Source organism: Rattus norvegicus, chromosome 13, assembly GCF_036323735.1.
Source record: "Rattus norvegicus strain BN/NHsdMcwi chromosome 13, GRCr8, whole genome shotgun sequence".
Taxonomy (NCBI): domain Eukaryota; kingdom Metazoa; phylum Chordata; class Mammalia; order Rodentia; family Muridae; genus Rattus; species Rattus norvegicus.
In genome coordinates, this window is record NC_086031.1 from 86,163,295 (window position 1) to 86,186,766 (window position 23,472).

Sequence of the window (23,472 nt, forward strand, 5' to 3'; positions counted from 1 at the left end):
TCATGAGTGTCTCACTGAAGCAGACACAGGAGAGAGGATGTTCTGCTAAAGCAAACACGTGAAAGGACGCGTGATGAAGGATTCTTTGCTAACAACACGCGTGTATTAGTCCGCCTTACATTGAGTAGTTGAGCTTCGTGGACTGGGGCTGATTTAATGCACATGCTAAGGCAAGACCAGTGCTGAGGCAAGGCATATAGAAGACATGCGATGTTTGGAGGGTATAAATAAGACTCCACAGAGTGATGAAGACAGAGCTTGGTTTGCTGGTACCGCTAGCTGTGCAACACTTGGGCGTCTCATGTCTTCTCTAATCTTCGCTTCCCTAAGAGAGGCACAGCTGAGAACTCCTAGTGTTCCTGTTGATCCCTCCTGCTCATTTGAGCTGAGACTGAGGCCTGGCTGTCTCTGCTAGGTAGTGTCACTGCTGTAACTAACCTGACTCTAACTGATCCGCTGGTGTATCTGTAAAATGTTTGCGGGTGGATCGAGCCGCCACGGCTTAACCTGTGAACTGAACTGCTGATTTCCAGACAACACAGACAGACAGGAGCTGCTCCAAAGAACCTTTCTAAACAGGCCCACTGCTCCAGTATCCTTTCTTTTCCACAATCTCTGATGGGTGGTGGGCTACAAGAGATGTTAAAGCATTTAAGAATCATCATTAAAATAAGGTTTAAAAAAATTAAAGTTATATACCAGGACTGTTCGTGTGATATTTTTAATAAGAATCTGTAGTTTGGGGCTGGAGAGATGGCTCAGCGGTTAAGAGCATTGACTGCTTTTCCAGAGGTCCCGAGTTCAATTCCCAACGACCACATGGTGGCTCACGACCATCTATAATGGGATCCGATGCTCTCTTCTGGTGTATCCGAAGATAGTGACAGTGTACTCATACATGAAATAAATAAATCTTTAAAAAAGAATCTGTAGTTTCCAGTTAGTTGGAATAATAAGCTATGATTAACAAGAAACCACTACCCCTGATCTGAGCAGCACGGAAGCTCCAGAATAAAGAGAGAAGCTGAGGTTTGACACCAGGTATCAGGGGAGGAGCCTGGAGGGGTTTTGTTGTTTTTACATCCCTTTTTGGGCAGGAAAGATGCCAATGAGCCACTGAGTGTGTATAAAGGTCAGAGAACAACCTGCAGGGGCCATGTGGATTCCAGGGGTCAAAGAGGTCACCATGCTTGGCAGCAAATGCCTTTACCCACTGTCTTGACACCAACTCCACCTTGGTTTTTTTGACAGTCTCTCCCGCACTGGAATTCACCAGCTAGGCTAGGCTTGTACACCCTGGGGACCCACCTCTCTCTGCCCCCTTGGCATTAGGATTATGAGTTGTCTCACTGTGCCTTTTTTTTTTTTAATGTAGGTTCTAGGAATTGAACTCGGCTCTTCATGCTTACTTTGTGAGCACTTAACAGACGAAGCCATCTCGCCAGCACCTAGAGTTCACTTTTCCTCCTATCTCAGTCGCCCCTTGTAAGAAAGTGGGATCTCTTCTAGCTCTACGCCTAAGCTCTTAATTAGAATACCAAAGTCTTTTTTAAACAGATCTCTGGGTAAGAGGGGAAAAGCACTCTTGCAGAGGATTCTACTTGAAATCCTAGTACCCAACATGCCATCTCACAACTGCCTAGAACTCTAGCCCCAGAATATCAGACAGTGTCCTCTGATCTCTGTGGGTACTAGGTGTACACATTTAAAAAAAAAATCAGTAAAAAATTTAAGAAAGAAAGAAAGAAAATCCTTTGGGAGCCTGGTATAATTCTCATTCTTTTACATTTGCAAACTGCGTGTGAAAAAGCCTGCCATCTCTCCTGTCATCTCTCGGTTTATCCAGGATCCATGCACAAAGGAGACTATAGATTTAGCCTACAGCTCACCCATAGGGAAAGCTCCCACGAGCCTGCTAAGCGACAGCTTTTAATGAGTCATGAGGTCCTAGTCCCTCCCCATCTGCTACCAACCAACACTTCTTGGGCATGCTAGGTAACCCCCCCCACCCCCACCCCCAAACACACACACCCAGGTCTTTGCCCTGGGTCCAGAGTCTACGTCCTACCTACATATGGCACTGAGACTACCTGGAGGCTCCATGCAAGAGACGTCCCTTGTTTTCCAGGCACTGAGGACCACAATCCCTAATTCCTGTCAGTTGTTCCTGAGTTCACAAGGAAAGCAGGGTTATCAAGGAGGCTTGGGGAGAGACATCCTACCCAAGATTTTGTGACCTGCATGTGGCACGCTGCCTAAGAGAAACAGGTAGGTAATTTGTTGGAGGCCAGAGACTGAAAGCAACATTTTTGCTTTTAGTGGAGATGGTGCTGGGGATCTGGTGTCGGGCAGTCTATGGAAGAAAAAGAAGAGAGCCCTGTGGCCCAGAGCTGACTCTTAACTCCTCCCACATTCAGGAGACCATGACAGCTACTCTAACACTAGAGACCATGACCAGTGAAGAAGAGTATGGGCCAAGGAACTGTGTGGTGTGTGGAGACCGAGCCACGGGCTATCATTTCCATGCCCTGACTTGTGAGGGCTGCAAAGGCTTTTTCAGGTGAATGCTTTCTTCCTGACAGAAATGACCCCCACATTCCCGTCAGACCACCTTTAAACACTGGCACATCTCCACGTTTATGAAGCTATAATATTCTTGCAGATAAGCTGAACTGCCCTGTGTCTGGCACCTCGATCTTGCTGACCACAACACAAGCTGAACCTGATGACGTGATACCAAATCAGGCTAACCATCTGTCCTAGAGACACAGCCTAGCATAGCAGTCAAGTACCTTTGTTCAGCACACACTACCTGCAAAGTACCAAGTAGTACGCAAGGGTTCCTGAGTGACCTTGTGTTCTCATGAAAATGCTCCAACTGCCTCTGAAGGGGCACAGCTCAGATTAGCCTGTTGTTAAATCAGTCAGTCTTTTAGGCCATGTCCTTTCAGGGTCCCCTTATACCCACCTGCACATTCTCTGACATCTAAAACCATGCAGTGTCTGTCTCTATCTCACAGACGAACAGTCAGCAAGACCATTGGTCCCATCTGTCCGTTTGCTGGGAGGTGTGAGGTCAGCAAGGCCCAGAGACGCCATTGTCCAGCCTGCAGGTTGCAGAAGTGTCTAAATGTTGGCATGAGGAAAGACAGTGAGTAGGCCCCTACCGTTCCTGCAGTCCATTGACCTCGAGTCTCTGCTTCTGCTCACGTCCACATAGCAGGCAGAGTCAGCTTTTTGAAACTAATCAGATCGTGCCTGTTTTCAAAACTTCTGATCTCCTGTTTTAAAAATACTAATTTTTAATGTGTATGTTTGCCTGCATCTATGTCTAAGAACCATGTGTGTGCCTGATGCCCACAAAAGCTAGAATAGAGTGTTGGGTCGCCGGGAACTGGAGTTGCAGGTGTCTGTGCGTTGCCATGTGGGTGCTGGGAATTGAACCCAGGTTCCCTGCGAGATCAGCAAGTGCTGTTAACCCTGAGTGAAAAACATCCCTCCAGTCTCTCCCCATCCCAATCTTTTAAGGTACACGCTTTCCGATGTTGTCTCTTAACCCCTTTCAATATATTCCAGCCACGCTGGCTCTGAGCTAGCCTTGAGCATGTAGAGCAAGCATCCTCTTCCCCAAGGCTTTCCCATTTGCCATCCCCTTGCCCGAAATGCCTTTCCCCTAGACAGTCATATGGCTTCTCCTCTTCTCTCTCTTAGGTACATACTACCCGTCACCTCATAGGTGCTTCTTAGTTATTTACTGCTGCTTTCTCTGTGACAGCTAACTGTGCTATGCTTCCAACAGATAATGAGGCTGGTCTCCCACAACCCAAGTTGTCCGCATTAGTCAGCTAGGAAACAGGATCACACTTCAGAATCAAACCTGTCCGCCTCTCAGACTCTTGCTTTTCCTGATCATGCTGCTTTTCAACATGGAGCAGCGGAAAGGACACTGTAGAAGCCAAATGACCCTGGCCAACCTACATCACTTAGTGTACGGCTGTGGAAGGGTTACTGGAGTCTGTTTCTGAAAAACATGAGGTCTGAGTTAAGAGTTGCTATATCCACTGACATCCAGCCTCAGAACCTTTGAAATTACAATTTACGCAGATACGAAGCGGTGTTTCCAATATTAAGACCTCCTTCCTCTTCAATGTTTCCAAGGAACCAAACGTCTTATACCCCTCCCACTTATTCTTCCCCCTTCTCCTTTCCCATGGTGCACTGTTTTCTGCCCAAGTGTATCACAGATGAATCTGAGACCAGCAGAAGTATGTAGGGATCCCCCTGCCACTTGGAGACCCTAATTCAGTGAAGTCCAAGGAAGCCTCAGAAACTTTCTTCCTTAGTCCCTCCTTATACGGGGAGATTGAGTAGCCCCCACTCAAGGATTGGCAGAAAGTTGCCCTCTGCTGGTCTCTACAGCTCTGTCATCTCTCTCCCCTGACACAGTGATACTGTCAGCAGAAGCCCTGGCACTGCGGAGAGCCAGACAGGCACGGCGGCGGGCACAGAAAGCATCTTTGCAACTGAGTCAGCAGCAGAAAGAGCTCATCCAGACCCTCCTGGGCGCCCACACTCGTCATGTGGGCCCCATGTTTGACCAGTTTGTGCAGTTCAGGGTGAGAACTTACCAGATTTTGGCCTGGGTACCTGAGGAGGTGGCCCAAGGAAGAAGGCTATGGTGCCGTGCCCTGGTGGAGAACAGGTCTCCAGAATCCCGGAGTGGGCAGGTCCCTCAGCAAAAAACCCCTTCATAGGGCCCGGTGAGGCCTGAAGGACAGCCAGTGCTGGGGCCTCTCACTAACGCTCTGAACTCTGCAGCCTCCGGCCTACCTGTTCAGCCATCACCGGCCTTTCCAGCCCCTGGCCCCCGTGTTGCCTCTGCTCACACACTTTGCAGATATCAATACTTTCATGGTGCAGCAGATTATCAAGTTCACCAAGGATCTGCCCCTTTTCCGGTGAGTGGCACGTGAGCTTTCAGGGAGCAAATGCTTCGTAAGTCATAGCAGTCTCGGATTGAGGTCTCATACCCTTTGGCCTTTCTGAGCGCTAGGGTCTTACATTTTCAGTGTTAAGTGTGCTAGTTGGACCTCTCTGATGAAAAGACTTAAGTTTCAAGTGCCCTTGTTCACCACCCCACACAGTTCCCTGACCATGGAGGACCAGATCTCCCTTCTCAAGGGAGCGGCTGTGGAAATCTTGCATATCTCACTCAACACTACGTTCTGCCTTCAAACACAGAATTTCTTCTGCGGGCCCCTTTGCTACAAGATGGAAGATGCGGTCCATGGTGAGACAGTAGTACAGAACACGGTATGTACCTTGTGGTATGAGGTGTGGAGCAATGGCCAGGAGGCTGCTCAGCCCACCATCTCTCACAGTAGGGTTCCAGTACGAGTTTTTGGAGTTGATCATCCACTTCCACAAAACCCTGAAAAGATTGCAGCTCCAGGAGCCCGAGTATGCGCTCATGGCTGCCATGGCTCTCTTCTCTCCTGGTGAGAACCATCCCAGAGCCGAGGAACTCTGGCCCCACCACCTCTACCCAAACTCTCAGCTGCCTCCTTTAATCCATCCCTGACCATCTAGCTTTCAAGCCCAAGAGAGGGTCTACACCATGCCCAGCCCCCGTACAATGTGAGGCTCCCCATCTGTGCCCCTGCCACCTTGTCCTTCCCACTCTCCTATCTCAGACAGGCCTGGGGTTACCCAAAGAGAAGAGATTGATCAGCTGCAGGAAGAGGTCGCGCTGATCCTCAACAACCACATTATGGAGCAACAGTCAAGACTCCAAAGTCGGTAGGCAGGAGGCCGCAGGTTCGGAGGCTGCCCTGGGGGAAGGAAGGGATCTGAGAAACAGAGAGCTCTGGACGAATGCATTTTACTGTTGTTTCCTTTGGGAAACCAAGTACTTAGGAATCTAGACCTTCCCCTCGGGGTCTCCCCATAACAATAGTTCCGGTCTCCAGATTGCCCCGACTGCTGGTCTCACTTTCCCAACTTTTTTGGCTTTTGTTGTTGTTTTCATTCCGTAGAGATGCAAAGTAGTGGCTCATAGCCTGTGTGTGACAGCATTCCTGAGATTGGGGACATCTCTCACCTCACCTCCCCGACTTTTCCAAACTAAAGCTAAAATTTCAGTCTTGTTCACTTTTGTGGCCTGCTCCTCTCCTTTGGCTCAACTCCTTGAAGTTTTCGGTCCCGTTGAAGTTAGGATCCTCCACACTTTCACAGACGAAGCCTGCCCCTGCTCAGAAGTCCATGCCACTTTTGCTCTGCTCATTCCCTAATCGATCCATTTGCTCAGAGGGGGGTGCTTTATACCGTAGCATAACACACCCACCTTCTGGAACTTGATCCAGAAGGCTCCAGCCTCCGATTCTATCTACTTGAAGTTTTGGGCAAGTCCTTGCTTTATCCTTGACCTCAAAGCCCTAGGTTCAAGAAAAACTAGGCACAAAGAAGGAAAAGAGTGTTGATAGAGACCCTTCTTGGGGATGTCTGAGATTTTTCCAAATATAGATGGGCCACCAAGAGCATGATTTTCTAGTGCTCAGACTTAGCCTCTCTTAGGGACAGTTCAGGGGATGGGAACCTCAGGACAGGACTTCTAGCTGCCCTAGTTCCCTGGTAACCCTGCCACTTCCTCCAAAGGTTTCTGTATGCAAAGCTGATGGGCCTGCTAGCTGAGCTTCGGAGTATAAACAGCGCATACTCATATGAAATCCATCGCATCCAGGGACTGTCTGCTATGATGCCGCTGCTTGGGGAGATTTGCAGCTGAGGCCCAGGCTTGGATCCTTCCCCAGACCTCTTGGGATGCATTGGATTGGAAAGGGTAAAGTGCTGGTACCCGAAATGGGAACCAGAAGAAAGGAGCTCCGTTATGGCAAAGAAACACTGAACAGTAACTGTCTCTTCGTGCGGTCATCAGTGGGGCAGGGAGTGGGTAGGGGACAGAGAGAAGGGAGTTGGGTGGCCATAGGGCCAAAGTTGTTCTCTGGAAACACAGAGGGTGGGAAAGACAGGAGCCTCCGGGCCAGGAGGTGAATAAAGTTCCCTCTGGGATGTGTGGGCCCATTCTTTCATCTTTCCGTGGCCAAAGATTTAGCTCTTTAATCCCACCTTCCCAGACGTGGGAGGCCGAGGAATGGACAAACCAGGAGAGATGGGATAGAAGGGTTTTCTTCTGCTCCCCATTTTCATGCAGATTTCTCTGCTTTGAGGAAGGAGGAACTAATATCTTAATGGGACAAAAATAACGAAAAAAGGCTGGGGATTTAGCTCAGTGGTAGAGCGCTTACCTAGGAAGCGCAAGGCCCTGGGTTCGGTCCCCAGCTCCGGAAAAAAAGAACCAAAAAAAAAAATATATATATATATATATATATAACGAAAAAAAAAAGTAGGGTGAGGGAAGCCAGACATATCCCTTAGTCTTTCTCCTTTACTCCAGAGCCATAGAGCTTGTAGGAAATTATAATGGGGCTGATGGCAGTGTTGGGAGCCTCAACTCACTGCCTGACTGGAAAAATGATTCTGTGGCAGTTCCAGTTCTGAGGAGGACATTGTCCTGTCCCCCACTCTGCCCATGGGACCTAGGAGTCATCCGGCAAGGTAGGCTCTGGAGAGGGACCTAGTTAGTCTCAGGCCCTAGGGCATCAGATGCAAAGGTTCCAGCTGCTGTAGAGGCTGCTTCCGGGACAACCTCAGCCCACAGTGATGCTGAAGCCACAATGGAATCTGTTTCGCCAGTGATTGAGGAAGGCTCCGAGGGCTAGGGTGACAGGCAGGGGACGCATCTTCTTCTCCAACACAGCACCTACACACCAGTTACTATCCACCAAGCCTGCCAGGGAGAAGTATGTTGACCCAGTTGATTAGCAGGACTTGGAGTCCACAGAAGTAAGGTAGAGCCTCCCTTCCTGCATATTCCCAAATCCTTCACCAATTCTAAGTGTCTCAAAACCCTCACCTCTAAACACCATATCGGCCTGGGGCAGAGTCAGGTGGTAACCAAAGGAGAAGGTTGTATCTTGTAGCCTTGTATTTGCTTCAAACTCTACTCCAACCTGAACCTAAGAAGCAGGGACAAGAATAAGAGGAGGATCCATCACTATGGATACCACAGGAGTTCTCACAGGGTATAAGCAAGCTGGAACGCATGCGTGAAAATGTAGACCAGATGAGGATATTCCTAGAATAATAGGCCAGAAGCCTGGGGAGACTCGAGGGGCAGAAGATTCTCACTGATTTACTAGGCTAGGAGATAAGCTCAGTAGTCTTACCTGTTCATTTGCCTTGTGGTAATAACTTGCATGGGCCCCACCTGACCCAACATTCAATGTAGCTACCCAGTGAAGAGCTGGGGGGGGGGGGGGTGAGGGGCGGCAAGAACAGAGGGAAAAGACAGTTACTATCATAGACATAAGCAAGGAATCCCAGAAAAGCCCAGGCTCGCTCCTCCTCACCACCATTCACTTGGTCCCATACCTGAGTACTTCCCAGCCAGAGTCAAAATGGCTCCCTCTTCTCCTGGCCGCCGGTGATAAACTAGCTCCCCTCCTAGTACAAGCCGATGAGTGATGCTTTGCAGGAAGTGAGCAACCATAATCACTGTCAGGGAGAGAGGACACAAGAGTCAGGTTTATTTCTTTACTATCCGGTCATCCCCACCCTAGCCTAGCCAGAAAGTTCTATTTCTTTTTTTTTTTTTCCTTTTCTTTTTTTCGGAGCTGGGGACCGAACCCAGGGCCTTGCGCTTGCTAGGCAAGTGCTCTACCACTGAGCTAAGTCCCCAACCCCGAAAGTTCCATTTCTAATCCCCAAACTGCACTGCACATGTTGACTTTTTTATTTATTTATTTATTTTGCAAATGGACAGGCAAGAACTCTGCCTCAGTTTCCCCACCTGATTCCCCAATCAGATCCGGATTTCCCAGGGTCAGAGTGGCTGTGTAGTCATCTCCTCGATATTCACCATCAAACTGCCATGTCAGGAACTTGGCTTGCTGTGTCTGGGTAGGGAGAGTATGAAATAAAACACCCGTCTCTCTTTTCATGTTCAGTATTGCCTCCGCTCCTCCTCCCCCTGGCTCCCCCAAGGGAGGATACCCATGGAGGAGAAAGAGAGGTGCCTCGGTGGATGGAGGCAGGAACTGTGGGTCACCTGGAAGACAGCCTTAGCTCGCAGCCGTTCTGCCAACAGAAGCAAGACCTGGGCGTTGAGACTGCCACTGCTGTCCATATCCCCCACCACAGTGGGGAACACCTGTTAAGGAGCATAGACAGTAAGGCTGAGATGGGTAGGTAGCGCTAGTCATCAGAACAGGAACACGAAGGGATTTCAGTAGCGTCTCACAGTGCCCCCTGGTGGACGCCAAAGACAAACTCTGGCATCTTTGCACAGGAAGAGCTCCGGTTCAGAAGCTGCACTGAGACCAACCACAGTTGCTGAACCCATACATTTCCTCATTCTCAAGACCTATGTCCATGTGGGTTTTAGACAGTTGACGCGAGTGTGGGGGAGCCCTCACCTCTGTGGGACTAAGCTGCCAGTCCCCTGCATAGGCGGTATGGAGGTGGTACCCTGGCAAGCCCAGGGCACTCATGTGCACAGTATGAGCCACCTGAGGAAAGAGGAGACAATGAGAGCATAGCGTTCTATTTCCCTTCAATCCCTTATCCCACCCTTGACCTTTTTTTATCCAGAGGGGGGTTTTTTAAAACCTCAACTATTCCAACCTATGCAGAAGGTCACTGGATTTTAAGCAACAAGTCCCACATCTTGTTGCTTAAAGGCAAAGGGGGTAAAAAGAAACTCCACATCTCCCCTCATTTGTCCCACATAGCCTGGCTAAGACTGGACTAATAGGTGTGAAGAAGAGGACCCAGGGACAAGCAGGGAGGAGTAGTACGGAGGGGCCAGACAAGTGGGAGCACCTGGAAATGGCTGCTCAGAACCTTGTTGACAACCAGCTTCACGCCTTCCATCTGTGCTGGGAATACATCTGAAGGGATTGAAGGGAAGGAACAAGCACAGATAAGGACCCCTAACCACGGAAGATAGACTCCCCTTTCAATGGCCTATGACGCACGGGAGGAAATGACCTCCTTTCAAATCCTGCAAAAATAATGCTCTACTTTGAGCATCTGATCCTTCCTGACTGCTGGATGCTCCAGCTGTGATCTCCCCCATTCTGTTCTCATCACCGAACATCAGCATTCGAGACCCTCCCCTTCGCTAACCCTTCATCCTGAGACACCCAAATGCTGCAGTCTCACCTTTGCACAACCGGTGCAGCTCATCGAAGCTCCCGGGGTTGGGCAGCGGTTCCTCCCGACGGTGGCTCCAGCGGGGTAAAGTCCCCATCGGTGCCAGGCCCAGGGTGTTCCCCATTTTAGTTCAGAGGACAGGGAGGGGTTGGGGTTAGCTGGGGAAAAAATCTATTGCTCCCTCTATCCCCCACGGGCTCCACCCCCCATCATCAGGCTCCCCAGTTTCAGAAACTTCCATACGGTTCAATGCAAGACCTGCAATAAGGAACAGTAGGGGGAGAGAGCACCGATACGAAAGTTAAATCCTAGGTACACTCCTGCCCATCGTTGATCCCTCACCCCCACACCTGTCACCCCCGTCTGCTCTCCCATTATCTAGTCTTAACTACTGCCACAGGCTTCGGCTGACTTCCTAGTTTCTCTGTTCTTCATCCCCACGTCCCAAGGGTCTGCCCGCAATGGAACACCTAGCCCTTACCATCTCAAACCATCCTGCTGCCTCTTTCCCCTAGGCACACCCCGGTCATCTTGATGGGGGCAGCCATCTTGAGTAATGGCAGAGCTGCAGCTTCAACCTGTATCTCCAGCACAGCCGTGGACGCCATCTTGGAAATGGGCAAAGGAAGCGCCCAAAGACCCAACCCACTCAATGATGAAAAAGGTGCCTCAATTTACTAGTGACCAATAAGAGAGGAGAAAACAGAAGAATGGCAAGTGTGACCACTCCAGAACTTCATTCAGTCCGAGCTGCAGTGGCGAGTGGGAGTTTGTGGGTGGCCCTTTAGACATGAGTAGAAGGCCCCCTTCTAAGATCGCCCAGCCTCCTCAAGGTCGAGATAAACTTGTGAGCATTCAAGACACTAGAGGGAGCATTTTGCCTATTAGACCGTTGTAGTTCCTTAAACCGGACGTGAGAAAAGTGAAACTACAGTTTGAAGTGTAACTACATATTTTGTGAAGAAACACTCAGGAATTGTGAAGACATAATTCATTTTACCCCCCACCTTCCTGAAAACTGTTGGAGAATCCCCACTCTCCACTTTACAGTTCCAAAGAACTGCTACTCAAAGTCACAGCTCTCCCCTAGAAAACAGAAACCCTACCCTCACTACCTCCTCCCTCTGGAATTCACAGGCCTTGCCTTTTGTTAGACTAGAAACGGCTGTGAGAATTTAGGGGAGAGGAGAGAGTTGCGGGAAGAACTAGTTTCTGAAGTAGCTGCCCTCTCTAGTTATTATTTACTTGCAGAAAAGATTAAAAAAAAATCATCTAAGAATATGACAGCCTGAAGTTAGTTAAGATCGTCCCTCAGGGCCAGGGGCAAGCAGTAATGTGACACTAAAGATAAGTCCACAAGAGGACAACTGGAAATGTGCAAGATTTCTCAGTCTTTGGGGTTGGAGAGATGGCTAAGTGGGTAAGAGCACTGGCTGGGCTGGTGAGATGGCTCAGATGCCTCCCCAGAGGTTCTGAGTTCAATTCAGCAATCACATAGTGGCTCACAACCATCTCCAATGAAATCTGATGTACCCTTCTGTTTGCATTCATACATGCAAATAGAGCATAATGAGGGAGTCTCTCTCTCTCTCTCTCTCTCTCTCTCTCTCTCTCTCTCTCTCTCTCTCTCTGTGTGTGTGTGTGTGTGTGTGTGTGTGTGTGTGTGTGTGTGTGTGTGTGTGTGTGCTGGCAGCTCTTCCAAAGGACCCAGGTTCGAATCCCAGCACCCACATGGCAGCTTAGAACTGTAATTCCAGTTCCAGAGAATCTGACAATCTTACACAGACACACGTGGAAACAAGACACATAAATAAAATAAGATTTTTTTGGTCTTTGGTTGCACCTTCCCTCACCAGCTTCCACACTTCAACTTCCATATCTCTCACCAATGTTCCAAAGCACACAGGTTAAGCTTGGGGGCAAAGGGGTGAATGATAGGAATGTTTTCAGTATCTCCTTAGCTCATTCCACTGGAGAGCTCTGGGCCTAGAGAATGTACCTCTGTCTTCCACATAATCAAGAGTTGAGTCAGGGGCCAGGACCTAACTGATAAGGGGATCAAATGACCAGGCACCTTTGACCTTTATTTAGACAGAGCCTCTTAACTACTGAGGTTGGGAGCAGGAGGGCAGAGGCTATTTTTCTGAATTTGTTTTTTGGGGGGCAGGGAGTCCGCATTGATGGGAACCCATAAACAGACTTGTATTTCATGATTATTTTAAAGGAATTTTATTCACAAAACCTATCAAATGCAATAATTCCAATGGATTTTCTCTGTGTGTCTTTGTATGTCTATGAGGGGTGTGTGTGTGTGTGTGTGTGTGTGTGTGTGTGTGTGTGTGTGTGTGTGATGTTCACGCTCGCTTCCTGTCTCATTTCACATTAATTCAAAAAAGAGACAGAGTCAGCTGTACCTGTTCTGACCTATATTCCCACAACCCCCATTCCCTTCCACCTCCTATTTCAATTTATTTTCCTTCTTTTTTCTCCTCTCCTTCTCTCTCTCTCTCTCTCTCTCTCTCTCTCTCTCTCTCTCTCTCTCTCTCTCTCCCCCTCTCTCTCTCTTCCTTCCTTCCTTCCTTTCTTTTTAAAAAAAGATGGAGTCTCTCTATGCAGCCCTGGAACTCACTATATAGATCAGGCTGCCCTCAAATTCACAAAGATCAAGCTGCCTCTGCCTCCCCAGTGCTGGGATTAAAGACTTGTGCCCCTATGCCTAGCTCTGTTCTCCTTCTGTTCCCAAATACTTCTCTCTCTCTGCCAAATCACTATGAAGGGATGTAAGGTTGGGGAAGTGAATTTTGTCCATAATGAAGTAAGGATGACAGGGGCTTCATGTTGGAGCTTTCCAGAAAAATAACTTAGAATCCTGATTACCTGATTGATAAATATAAATCTGTCCATTTTTAACCGCTGAGCCATCTCTCCAGCCCCCATATAATGTTATTTTAAATGTTAATTTTTTTAAGATTTTGTTTATTTATTATATATGAGTACATTGTAGCTGTATTCAGGCACACCAGATCGTATTACAGATGGTTGTGAGCCACCATGTGGGTGTGGGGAATTGAACTCAGGACTTCTGGAAGAGCAGTCAGCGCTCTTAACCGCTGAGCCATGTTAAAATGTTAAGTCCATCAATTCTTGATCCCAAACGAATTAGTCATAAGCAGACATTGGCCTTCTCTAGAGTTTACACCCCTGTGGTTCACTGCGACAGCAAGAGTCCCTTTTGCTTGTCCTTTTGTCCATTTCTAAAGCTTGTTTACTCCAGTATGATCTCTGCCCTTCTGGACTTGCCATTCTCTCTGTCACCTGATGGGGGTGGGGTGGGTATGGGGGTGGGAGTGAAGGAGTAGATGTGTATATAGCCCCTACCTCCAGCCAAGCCGGGAGTAGCGGACGGGAAGGACTGCAACACAGACCCGGTATGATGAGGGAGCAAGCGCTGGGGGCCACGTGCTAAGAGGATGGGACTTTAATTGTGGAAAGGGAAGAAGCTAGGTTAGAGCGAGCATCCAGGTCTGGGGATCCCTACAAGGGGCCGAAGCCCATTTGACGGCAGTGTTCTTTCTCACCAGCAGCACTGTTCCTAGGCCGCATTCTGCCATCATGAAGCTGCTTGCAATGGTTGCACTGCTGGTCACCATCTGTAGCCTGGAAGGTGAGTGTTTTGATACGGGGAAACCAAAGGAAAGAAGGTGCCTTAAGAGAGTCTTAGCTGAGAATATAGAAGCATTATAAGAAAACCATGGGGGGGCTGGGGATTTAGCTCAGTGGTAGAGCGCTTACCTAGGAAGTGCAAGGCCCTGGGTTCGGTCCCCAGCTCCGAAAAAAAAAGAACCAAAAAAAAAAAAAAAAAGGGCTGGAGAGATGGCTCAGCGGTTAAGAGCACCCGATTGCTCTTCCAGAGGTCATGAGTTCAATTCCCAGCAACCATATGGTGGCTCACAACCACCTGTAAAGAGATCCGGTGCCCTCTTCTGGTGTGTCTGAAGACAGCTACCGTGTACTTACATGTAATAAATAAATAAATCTTTAAAAAAAAAAAAAAAAAAGAGAGTCTTAGCTGCCCAACTCTCTGTGCTTCTCTAGCTGAGTGTGCCAACCAGTGGACTCAAGAGGAAGATTACTAAAGTCCAAAAACCCAAACCAAACCACCACCACCAACAACAAAAATACCTAGCAGGACACACCAATTTGGGGAAGGGGCTGAAAGCTGGGGTGGGTCCTGTGGAGTGTGAGGGGAGATGGGGATTCATTGCTGGCAATCCAAATACAAAGACTGTGATATGTGTTTGTGTAGGAGCTTTGGTTCGGAGACAGGCAGCGGAGACGGATGTGCAGACCCTGTTCAGCCAGTATCTTCAGAGTTTAACTGACTATGGCAAGGATTTGATGGAGAAGGCCCAGCCCTCAGAGATTCAGAACCAAGCCAAGTAAGTCTCTCTGGGAGAGAGCTCAAAGGGCTACAGGACTGCTTTCTTTTTTTTTTCTTTTTCTTTTCTTTTTTTTTTTTTTAAGATTTATTTATTTATTTATTACACACTGTCGCTGTCTTCAGACACACCAGAAGAGGGCATCAGATCCCATTACAGATGGTTGTGAGCCACCATGTGGTTGCTGGGATTTGAACTCAGGACCTCTGGAAGAGCAGTCAGTGCTCTTCACCACTGAGCCATCTCTCCAGGCCAGGACTGCTTTCAAGGAGGAAGACAGTTCTCACAGAAATCTGAACTTAGGGGTTGGTGTTAGAGATTAGACTTAAATTAAGGAGAAAAATCCTTTTCTCCCCCGGATGGGGGCAGCAAGAAGTGGACCTTGGACTCCAATCTGTAGAGTCTGATCCTCTGCTTCATGGACGGTCTATCCCCTCCCCTCTAACAGGCTTTGCTATACCAGGTTACACCAGGGTATATTATTTGGGGACCCTAGTCAGTCTGCTCTGACCTTCATCACCAACAAAGACCCTGTCAGTGAGCAGGGCCCTCCACACTAATCTCTGGTCCTTCCCTTCTCCAGGGCTTACTTTCAGAATGCACAGGAGAGACTGACACCCTTTGTCCAGAGAACTGGGACGAATCTGATGGACTTCTTAAGCCGTTTAATGAGCCCCGAGGAGAAACCAGCTCCTGCCGCTAAGTGAGGTGTGTCAGGACTCGTCTTCCTACCCCAGCTGACCCACTGGCCATCGCTGGAGTCCCTCTCCCGACTTTCTGCTTGTCTTTTCCAATAAATTCGGAAGGAGTTAAACTTCGTGCCTCTTCTGTCTTTGGATCATTGGGTGAAGCAGCAGCGTGGGGGAGGAGAAGGAGGAAGGAATAAGAAATATGTTTCAAAAAGGAGAAGGAGACAAGTTTTGGTGTCGTGGGTAGAGAAAGGATTGAAGAAACAAGTGATGGACGTGACAGAGTAGGTGCCTGTAATTTGTCTCCAAACCCGAGAAATGTCCCATGTGAATGATTCTGTAGCCTTACTGAAGGACGTGGACCCAAGAAAAGAATGAAATCCTCGGGATTGGGGATTTAGCTCAGTGGTAGAGCGCTTGCCTAGGAAGTGCAAGGCCCTGGGTTCGGTCCCCAGCGCTGGAAAAAAAGAACCAAAAAAGAATGAAATCCTCTCAGACAAGATCCCTTCACGGGGTCATAGGAAACAAGGGTCACCCTCAGAATTCCACCTTCACCTTTCTATAAAAGATGGTGAGTTCTGTTGTTGTTGTTGTTATTGTTGTTGTTGTTTAAGAGCCCAGCAGTGTGACTCAAGACCCTGCTTTCCTTTTGAGCCTGTGGAACATGGTGTTTCCTCCATCCCATAATAAAGAGATTAGGCTAATCCCTTTCTTCCAAAGTGCTCTGGTTTCTTGATTCAAAACCTCTAATTTAGCCTTGTGTGGTAATCCCAACACTTGGGAGGCAGAGGTAGTGGATCTTTGTGAGTTCAAGGCCAGCCTGGTCTACAGAATGAGTTCCAAGACAGCCAGGGCTACACAGAGAAACCTTATGTAGAACAAGCAAACAAACAAACAGTGCTTGCTTGCCTGGCGACCTAGATTCAATTCCTGGGGACCCATATGGTGAAGGGAGACAGCAGATTCCAATAAGTTGTCCTCTGACCTTTACATGCATGACATGACATACCTGCACTGCACTAAATAAATGTAATAAAAATTAGGGGGGGGGGAACCCTCCTGATGGGGGAGGGGAGCTGGCAAAGTGGCTCAACTGGGTAAAAATGCTTGCAGTACAAACTAATGCTCTGAATGTACTCTCTGGTACCCTCAGTGGTGCCTACTGAGCATATACTGTGGTGGCTTCACTTCCCACCCTTAGCAATAAATAAATAAAATTTGAAATCTCTCACATGACTACGCACAGTGGTGTATATGTATGGTCTCAGCATACAGCAGACTGAGGCAGGAGGATTACTTGAGCTCAGGAGCTTAAAACCAACCTAGACTATATAATAAGACCCTATCAAGGAAGAAAGGGGAAGAGGGAAGGGGAGAAAAGAAGAGCTATATTCCCAGTCCTCCATTTTTTTTTCTTTTTTCTATTTTTCGGAGCTGGGGACTAAACCCAGGGCCTTGGGTTTGCTAGGCAAGCGCTCTACCACTGAGCTAAATCCCCAGTCCCCCAGTCCTCCATTTTAAAGTACCCTAGATACCTACCCTGGCTCACATCTTATCTCAAACTCAGCTTCCCACAGACTGGGAATGGCTCCAGTGTCTTCCAATTGATCAGCCTCCTTCAAGACCTTCAGCATTCATAACCACTCCCCTTCTCTTCTCATTCAATATTTCTGCTTCTCACTGGGCCCTTCCAAATCCATCTGTAATTGTAGCTGGAGCAAGAGGATCTCAATTTCAAGGCCTGCCTGAGCCACAAAGCAAGTTCAAGGCCAGCCTAGAAAATGTAGAGAGACTTTCAAAAGGAAAAGGATGCCAGCATTTGGGAGAGAGAGGCAGGTGGATTTCTGAGTTCAGGTCCAGCCTGGTCTACATAGTAAGTCCTAGGCCAGCTAGAGTTACAAAATAGAAAGATCCTGTCTCAAAACAGAACACACAGGCACCAGTGGAAGGAGAAGCCCTTGGTCCTGCCAAGGCTGGACCCCCAGGGCAGGGGAATATGGGGGGGCAGTAAGGGGGATGGATGGGGGGAATACCCATAGGGGGAGGGGGAGGAGTGGGGGCTTATGGACAGGAAACCAGGAAAGGGGATAACATTTGAAATGTAAGTAAAGAAATATATCTAATAATAAAAAAAGGAACAAACAACCCCCCCCGAAGGAAATCAACAAAAATAGTTTAATGAAACTCCTTACCTAGTATGTGTGAAGCCCTAGGTTCAATTCCTAGCATTTGATTAACCAATGTAGAAACAAAAATAAAATAAAATAATAATAAAAAACTTTTTGTTTTTTATGTATAGAGACAAGAAAGTCAGTGTCCCTGCTTCCAAGATAACCTTAGACAAGTTAACACTTCAAAGAGCCTGAACTTCTTATCTAGGTCAATAATCAGATAAAATGACACAATGGGAAAACAGGTTGAAAATATAAATCACTATGCACGGTAGTGTGTTGTCTGGGACAGGGGATTGACAGGGGTAAGCTTGGAAACTCTGGGCCTTTCAGGAAGAAATGCAGGCAGAGTCAGAAACAGCTTGCACCTAACGAGGTTTAAATATTTCCAAGCAGAGCTTCCTGGAGACTCTGGGGAAAGGACAGGTACTGTCAGGGGAGTCCTTATGGAAAATGACTCCCCCCATTTAGATCTGACTTGTTCCCTTGGCCTTGCCTACCTCTCTGTTGGGTTCTCTCTAAGGTCCGTCTTGCTCCCAAATCCCCTGAAAGTTCTCATCAAATCTTCCACTAGAATATTGTCATGATGCTGGTCATCACATTCCTTCGGAATGTCTAGCTTCTCAGCTATGCTAACTCAAACATGCACATGCTGGATTGACACTATCTAGATTGATGACTGTTTTGGGTTAGACCTACAGGCTTCCCCACAAACCAATCATGATTCATTTTTCAGACACAACAAGCCACACTGGGTACAGAAGGAATTTCTCAGGTTCTAATGTCTCCAAATACATCTCTACTCCCAACACAGAGTTTAGAGTGTGAGAATGCACCCTGCTCCATCTCCATCTCCGAGCGCAGGACCGAGGGTCTCACCTCTCATCCGGGTTCAGTCAGCATGCATAGGTCAAATGAACCAAGTATCTCTAGGGTCCTGTGTTCTCAGGAGCTGAGTTTTCCTCACTCAAAACTCTACCCTTACTATCCGGCCGAATGCTTCATCCAAGCTCTGCCAGTGTGTGACAAATGACAAAATGAATTGAGCGTGATCTCTGGCAGCTTTATTGGGGGGTAATCCCTTCCCATTGTTTAGTGAGCACAGAGGATCAGGGAAGGAAAGAGGAATGAAGCAAAGGAGGATGGGAGAAGAGAAATGTCAGTGAGTAAGTCTTTGGTGGATATGGGGACATTGATTTAGAGCCTAGCATGGTTCTGGGAATAAGGTCAGCTAGTTCCAGAAGCACGGAGGTAGCACAGCCACGTCAATCATGAGGGCGAGGAGAGAATTAAAAGCGGAAAAGGAATGCAGCTGAGAACACGTGTTGTAAAGCTATTGGGGTGGTTTCTCATGTTTCAGAGTCTCATATGTCTCCTGGTTCCGGGTGTTCAGGCCCTGCAGGAGAGTTGAAGGATGATCAGGACGATGAGCTCATCATGGGCCCCCTTCCACCTCAGACTCCATTCCTACCAAAATCACTCCCAACCCCAGCCTCTTTTTCCCTAAGGTAGGAATAAAATGAGGTTCACTCACCGTGTAGACAGCATCTGATTTCTGCAGAGATGGAGGGAGCAAGGTATTAGAGACCCACCTTCTTCAAGGCCCTCACCATTGTCCTTCCCACCCAGGGAGTATCTGGGTCAAGATCAACGTTAGCTCCTTAAGCTGGGAGCACTCACATCATTGTTCATTTACCTACGATATGACTATAAATGCACTTCAGTGCCATATGCAACTCTCTCGGATACTAATTGTCACCTCTGTGGGAAAACTGCTAATTAAGGTAGAAGTCCACCATGATGGGATATAAGCTCTGGGCTCAGTGCAATATGGGAGACTCCCTTTGTTGGCAAGGTTAGCACATGAACACACACACACACACACACACACACACACATACACACACACATACACACACACACAAACACACACGCGCCTCTATCTGAGGAATGTCACATAGCCTCAGTTACACTATAGGACCAATTTCCTTTCTCCTGACAAAACTTGTTCAGCCAGAACCTGAGATTCCTGAAATGCTTCCCCATGCGTATGCCTAAGCCCCCAGCCAATGACTTTGTCCATCCTGGACGTCCCTGCTCTCAGTCCCCCAAAGCTGTATAAGCCTTGAATCACCCTAAATAAAGTTGATCTGCCTACTGACAGTGGGTACCAGTGTGGTCATTCAATACTCACAGGGCTTCCAACAACATATCTGCTCCCTTTGCCTTCGTGGACCAAATTAGCTAACAGTCCACAAAGGCGGGAAACCCACACGCCTGTACTTGATTATTTCCTGTCTGGATATTTTATTTGCAGCTCAGCTGCAGGTTGTTACCCATCCTGAGGCAAGGGGCAGGGTGCAGATTAACACCTAAGACACGAGACTTCCCTGAGGCATCAGACCCCAGGCTAATGCCCTGGGAAGGTTGAGAGCTTGAAAAGAAACATTGGTGTGCAGATGTGGGAGACTCCATACCTCACGGCTGGCTATGTCTGCCTTTCGGACCTGGATCTGGAGTGGGGGAAAGGCAATCAGCAAAGGAGAAGTTGGAGGCCCATCTCCTTTCCCTGCAAATCATGGGGAACCCCTCTGGTTCCCCTTCTTGCCTCCTCTCCCCACATCCTCCCTCCCACTTCTGGGTCTGGTTCTTAGACCACCCCACCCTGCCTTACCTTGAGTCGACAGTAGAGCAGGGTAAGGACAATACCATACAAAAACAGGATGGCATCCAGGATATAGCAGAGCTGCGGCTCTCCTAGGGCAGCTGAGGGGATACAGGGTACCCATGGGACCCAGTGTAGAAGGAAGGGGAGAGCCGTCCCTCAGGGAAGGGAAAGGGGTTAAAGAGGTAGAACAGGGCCTCGTGGGAGCCCTTCTCTTTTTTTTTTTTTTTTTTTTTTTTTTCCTTCGGGGCTGGGGACCGAACCCAGGACCTTGCGCTTCCTAGGTAAGCGCTCTACCACTGAGCCAAATCCCCAACCCCTCGTGGGAGCCCTTCTAAGGGAAGAAACTAACTCCCTCTCTAGACTATTGTTTCCCCTCTTGCCCCTCAGACCACGACAGTAGTAGGACAGGAAGCATGAAAGGTTCTGCTGTAGTAGGACTTAGGTTTATTAGACTTCCCTTTCTACCCACCCCATAGCTCTCTTTTCAGTATTGCGGTTCCTCTGGCATCACTTTGCCTACCTCAAGGACCCATTGGAGTTTACTGGGCTGAAACAAAAAACAAAAAACAAAAAACAAAAAAAAAAAAAAAAAAACACCTCAGCCCAGAGGGGGAGGGGAGGGGAGAGAGAAATAGTGGCAAATTTCAGCAGAGAAACCACAAGAGTATGTCTCTGCTAAGTCCTGTGACCTGTGGCTGAGGGCTGGACAGGAAGGATGTGAGGCAGGGAAGGGGGGGAAGAGAATTACTCTATTATTGGTCATCTTCTCAGCCTTACTTCTTTTTACCTCACCAGACACTTAACCATACCAAAAAAGCAAACCAAAATTAAAGTGACTGCTTTTCCAGGCTCCATAGATGCCACTGACTTTGCATGTGAAGCTGGATGGTGACCACAGCTCAAAGGAAGGACCACAAACTACATCTAAAATACGCATCCCTCCTCCCCCTATTCTGCCCTGTTAATCATGCTAGGCATTCAAGAGAGGAACTTTGTGCAACTAAAAAAAAAAAAAAAATCACACAGCAGCTAGAAGTGGTGGTTGTATAATCCCAGCACTTAGGAGGCTAAGGAAAGGGCATTGCCATGAGTTTGAAGTCAGTCCGAGCTACATAGTGAGGCCCAGGCCAGCCTAGGATAGAGTGAAATCCTGTCCAAAAAAAAAAAAAAATTCTGGTGGTGGCACTTTGATCCCAGCATTCGAAAGGCGGGCAGGTGGATCTCTGAGCTGGAGGCCAGCCTGGTCAACAGAGCAAGTTCCATGACAGCCAAGGCTACCCAGAGAGAAAACCTGTCTCAGGGGGTAAAAAACACCACCAATAGGATAAAAACAAAACAAATAGCACTCCTCCCAAAAACCAGAAAACCATTAAAACAAAGGGCACAGGAACTGAACATGGTAGCCCCATACAACCATCCGAGGCTAAGGCAGGAAGGTTGTGAATGATGCCAGCCTGGGCTGTGAGAGATCCTGCCTCAAATGCTTGGACGGGATCTGGGCTCCAGAGACTGCTCCCGGCCTTATCAGGTACAATAGGTGGATGTCAGCCTGCTGCTGGGACCTCCCCATTTTTTGCATTCCTCAGCTGATGCATGAGTCTCTAAGACCGGGCACTCCACATTGCCTGTCCTCTTATCGGTTGACAAAATGGTGTAGCCCTACCCACTTCCACAGAAGTCAAGATACCAAGATTGGTAAAATTCTTTTTGTTCTATAACGCTCGCACACTCGATATTGCGTAAATCTCAAAACTACCCTGGGAAAGAAACATCGATTTCACCATTGTATAGAATGATGAACCCAGGCACTCAGGAAAGCTAAGAAACACTCAGGGCCAGAGTTAAGCAACAGATCGGAACTTAAATCCAGGTTTCCTGCTCCCAAAGTCTGTGCTCTTCTCTGGGCCCCTTCTCTCCAGTCATTCTGTTTCCCTAACCTTTAACCCCACCTCTGCAAAAAGCAATCAGTAGTGTCCTTCAAAACTCCTTTTTGGGCATGGTGGTATATACCTATAAACCCAGCATTCGGATCAAGGTTAGCCTCAGCTAAAAAGGGAGTTTCAAGGCTAGCTGGGGCTACACCAGTCCCCGCTCACACTGACATTCTCCCAGGGTAGACAGACCCCACAGTAAGTGATACTGAGGGGAGTTCGCTGGCAGACTAGAACCTCAGAGCTGTTACATTTTGCTACTCTTGCTTTTTCTTTTCAGCTGATGAGACTGCGTTATCAGTTCAAAGAATGGTATGGCCCTCACTATTCGCAGAAATGGTATTCATTTCTATTTTGACTCCCCTGTCTTACTCCCGAGCACAGACAAGCCCTAGGCTATAGAGAGGGTTTTGTATTTAATGAGCCAGTTAACAGCTCCCAACAGAGCATCCCATGGTATTGCTGATCAAGAAAAGAACCTTCCTAAAGCTGCTCTCCATTGCTGTACAGTCTATACCCCTGGCAAACTCCTTCTTTACATAGGGTCGAAAGTCAGTATGAAAGGTAAGAAGGGGACAATAAAGAAGGAAATAATGGTAGTGTCTGGGTGTGGTGGACCTAACAGGGCTAAGTTCGGAATCTGCCTCAGCCCTGTGCCCACACGCCCAGCCTTCTTCTATCCCCAGTTCCTGCCCTAGATTCCCACACTCAAGCCCAGCTAACGCTTGCGGAAGCCTTCCGCTTACCTGCTTCTTCCACCAAAAGGAGCAAGAACAAGATCACCGCTGGGATCATCCTGGGCGGGGGCTGCAGCGCTGGGGGCTGGTGATCACGCGCTAAGACAGAGCTGCACAGCTGTACCCACGAACAGTTCCCTGACCACAGTTCCCTCCTTCCTGCCACGCCTTCTTTGGCCCCTTCCCCTTCCTGTACTACAGACCAGGCAGCTCCCCGAAGGGCCAATTTGGGGAGCTGGAAGATCTGGCCTCTAAGCCTCAGTCCTTTCAGGGACCAACCTAACCCACAGAATGAGCAGACTTTCATGCTTGGGAAAGGCTGTCTATATCGGCCATGTTTAACTGTCTTCTCCGGCCCATCTGCCCACCTGCCATTCAGAGGTAGCAAACTGCCTCTAGACTCCCTTAGGTCCCACCATAGCTTACCTTCCTACCTGGAATTTTATATACAGTCTTCATTTGAGTTTAGCAGTTTTATAGATACCAAGAGGGTCGGGTCAGAGCAGGAGGAACTGAGGGAAAAGGGGAAATGGGAAATAGAGAAGTGGAAAGAGCAAGACTCAGA

The 23,472-nt window shown here is 48.2% G+C and overlaps 4 protein-coding genes across 27 annotated transcripts; 2 read left to right on the plus strand and 2 right to left on the minus strand.

Moving 5' to 3' along the window:
• Positions 1-2,032: 2,032 nt before the first annotated feature.
• Nr1i3 (nuclear receptor subfamily 1, group I, member 3) lies at positions 2,033-7,068 on the plus strand. 18 transcript variants are annotated; one of them, XM_039091081.2, is made up of 9 exons: positions 2,038-2,268; positions 2,418-2,560; positions 3,021-3,151; positions 4,447-4,616; positions 4,819-4,958; positions 5,145-5,290; positions 5,385-5,498; positions 5,694-5,799; positions 6,655-7,068. In XM_039091081.2, exons 2-9 carry the CDS (start codon positions 2,424-2,426, stop codon positions 6,782-6,784), a joined length of 1,074 nt encoding a protein of 357 aa, XP_038947009.1. In that variant the 5' UTR covers positions 2,038-2,268; positions 2,418-2,423; the 3' UTR covers positions 6,785-7,068. The 18 variants fall into 18 exon arrangements, 14 of the variants coding, with proteins under 14 accessions (XP_063128657.1, XP_063128658.1, XP_063128656.1 ...); NM_001270838.1 differs by having other exon boundaries at positions 2,126-2,268; positions 5,382-5,498; positions 5,694-5,817; NM_022941.4 differs by having other exon boundaries at positions 2,126-2,268; positions 5,382-5,498.
• Positions 5,866-10,827, minus strand: Tomm40l (translocase of outer mitochondrial membrane 40 like). Its single transcript, NM_001083338.2, has 10 exons — positions 10,754-10,827; positions 10,282-10,530; positions 9,940-10,007; positions 9,534-9,626; positions 9,167-9,268; positions 8,909-9,014; positions 8,491-8,613; positions 8,286-8,362; positions 7,973-8,075; positions 5,866-7,846 (listed from the first exon to the last, which is right to left on the minus strand). Exons 2-10 carry the CDS (start codon positions 10,394-10,396, stop codon positions 7,707-7,709), a joined length of 927 nt encoding a protein of 308 aa, NP_001076807.1. The 5' UTR covers positions 10,397-10,530; positions 10,754-10,827; the 3' UTR covers positions 5,866-7,706.
• A 2,645-nt stretch (positions 10,828-13,472) lies between these two features.
• Apoa2 (apolipoprotein A2) lies at positions 13,473-15,525 on the plus strand. Of its 3 annotated transcripts, none has more exons than XM_006250238.4 (4): positions 13,473-13,700; positions 13,857-13,936; positions 14,579-14,711; positions 15,295-15,525. In XM_006250238.4, exons 2-4 carry the CDS (start codon positions 13,885-13,887, stop codon positions 15,416-15,418), a joined length of 309 nt encoding a protein of 102 aa, XP_006250300.1. In that variant the 5' UTR covers positions 13,473-13,700; positions 13,857-13,884; the 3' UTR covers positions 15,419-15,525.
• A 3,088-nt stretch (positions 15,526-18,613) lies between these two features.
• Positions 18,614-23,472, minus strand: Fcer1g (Fc epsilon receptor Ig). 5 transcript variants are annotated; one of them, NR_175264.1, is made up of 5 exons: positions 23,334-23,414; positions 20,246-20,337; positions 20,049-20,084; positions 19,106-19,126; positions 18,614-18,967 (listed from the first exon to the last, which is right to left on the minus strand). NR_175264.1 is itself a non-coding variant. In XM_039090390.2 (5 exons), the coding sequence occupies exons 1-5, from the start codon at positions 23,364-23,366 to the stop codon at positions 18,905-18,907; spliced, it is 237 nt and encodes a 78-aa protein (XP_038946318.1). In that variant the 5' UTR covers positions 23,367-23,416; the 3' UTR covers positions 18,614-18,904. The 5 variants fall into 5 exon arrangements, 4 of the variants coding, with proteins under 4 accessions (XP_038946318.1, NP_001124473.1, XP_063128115.1 ...); XM_039090390.2 differs by having other exon boundaries at positions 23,342-23,416; NM_001131001.2 differs by lacking the exon at positions 23,334-23,414 and adding an exon at positions 22,917-23,029.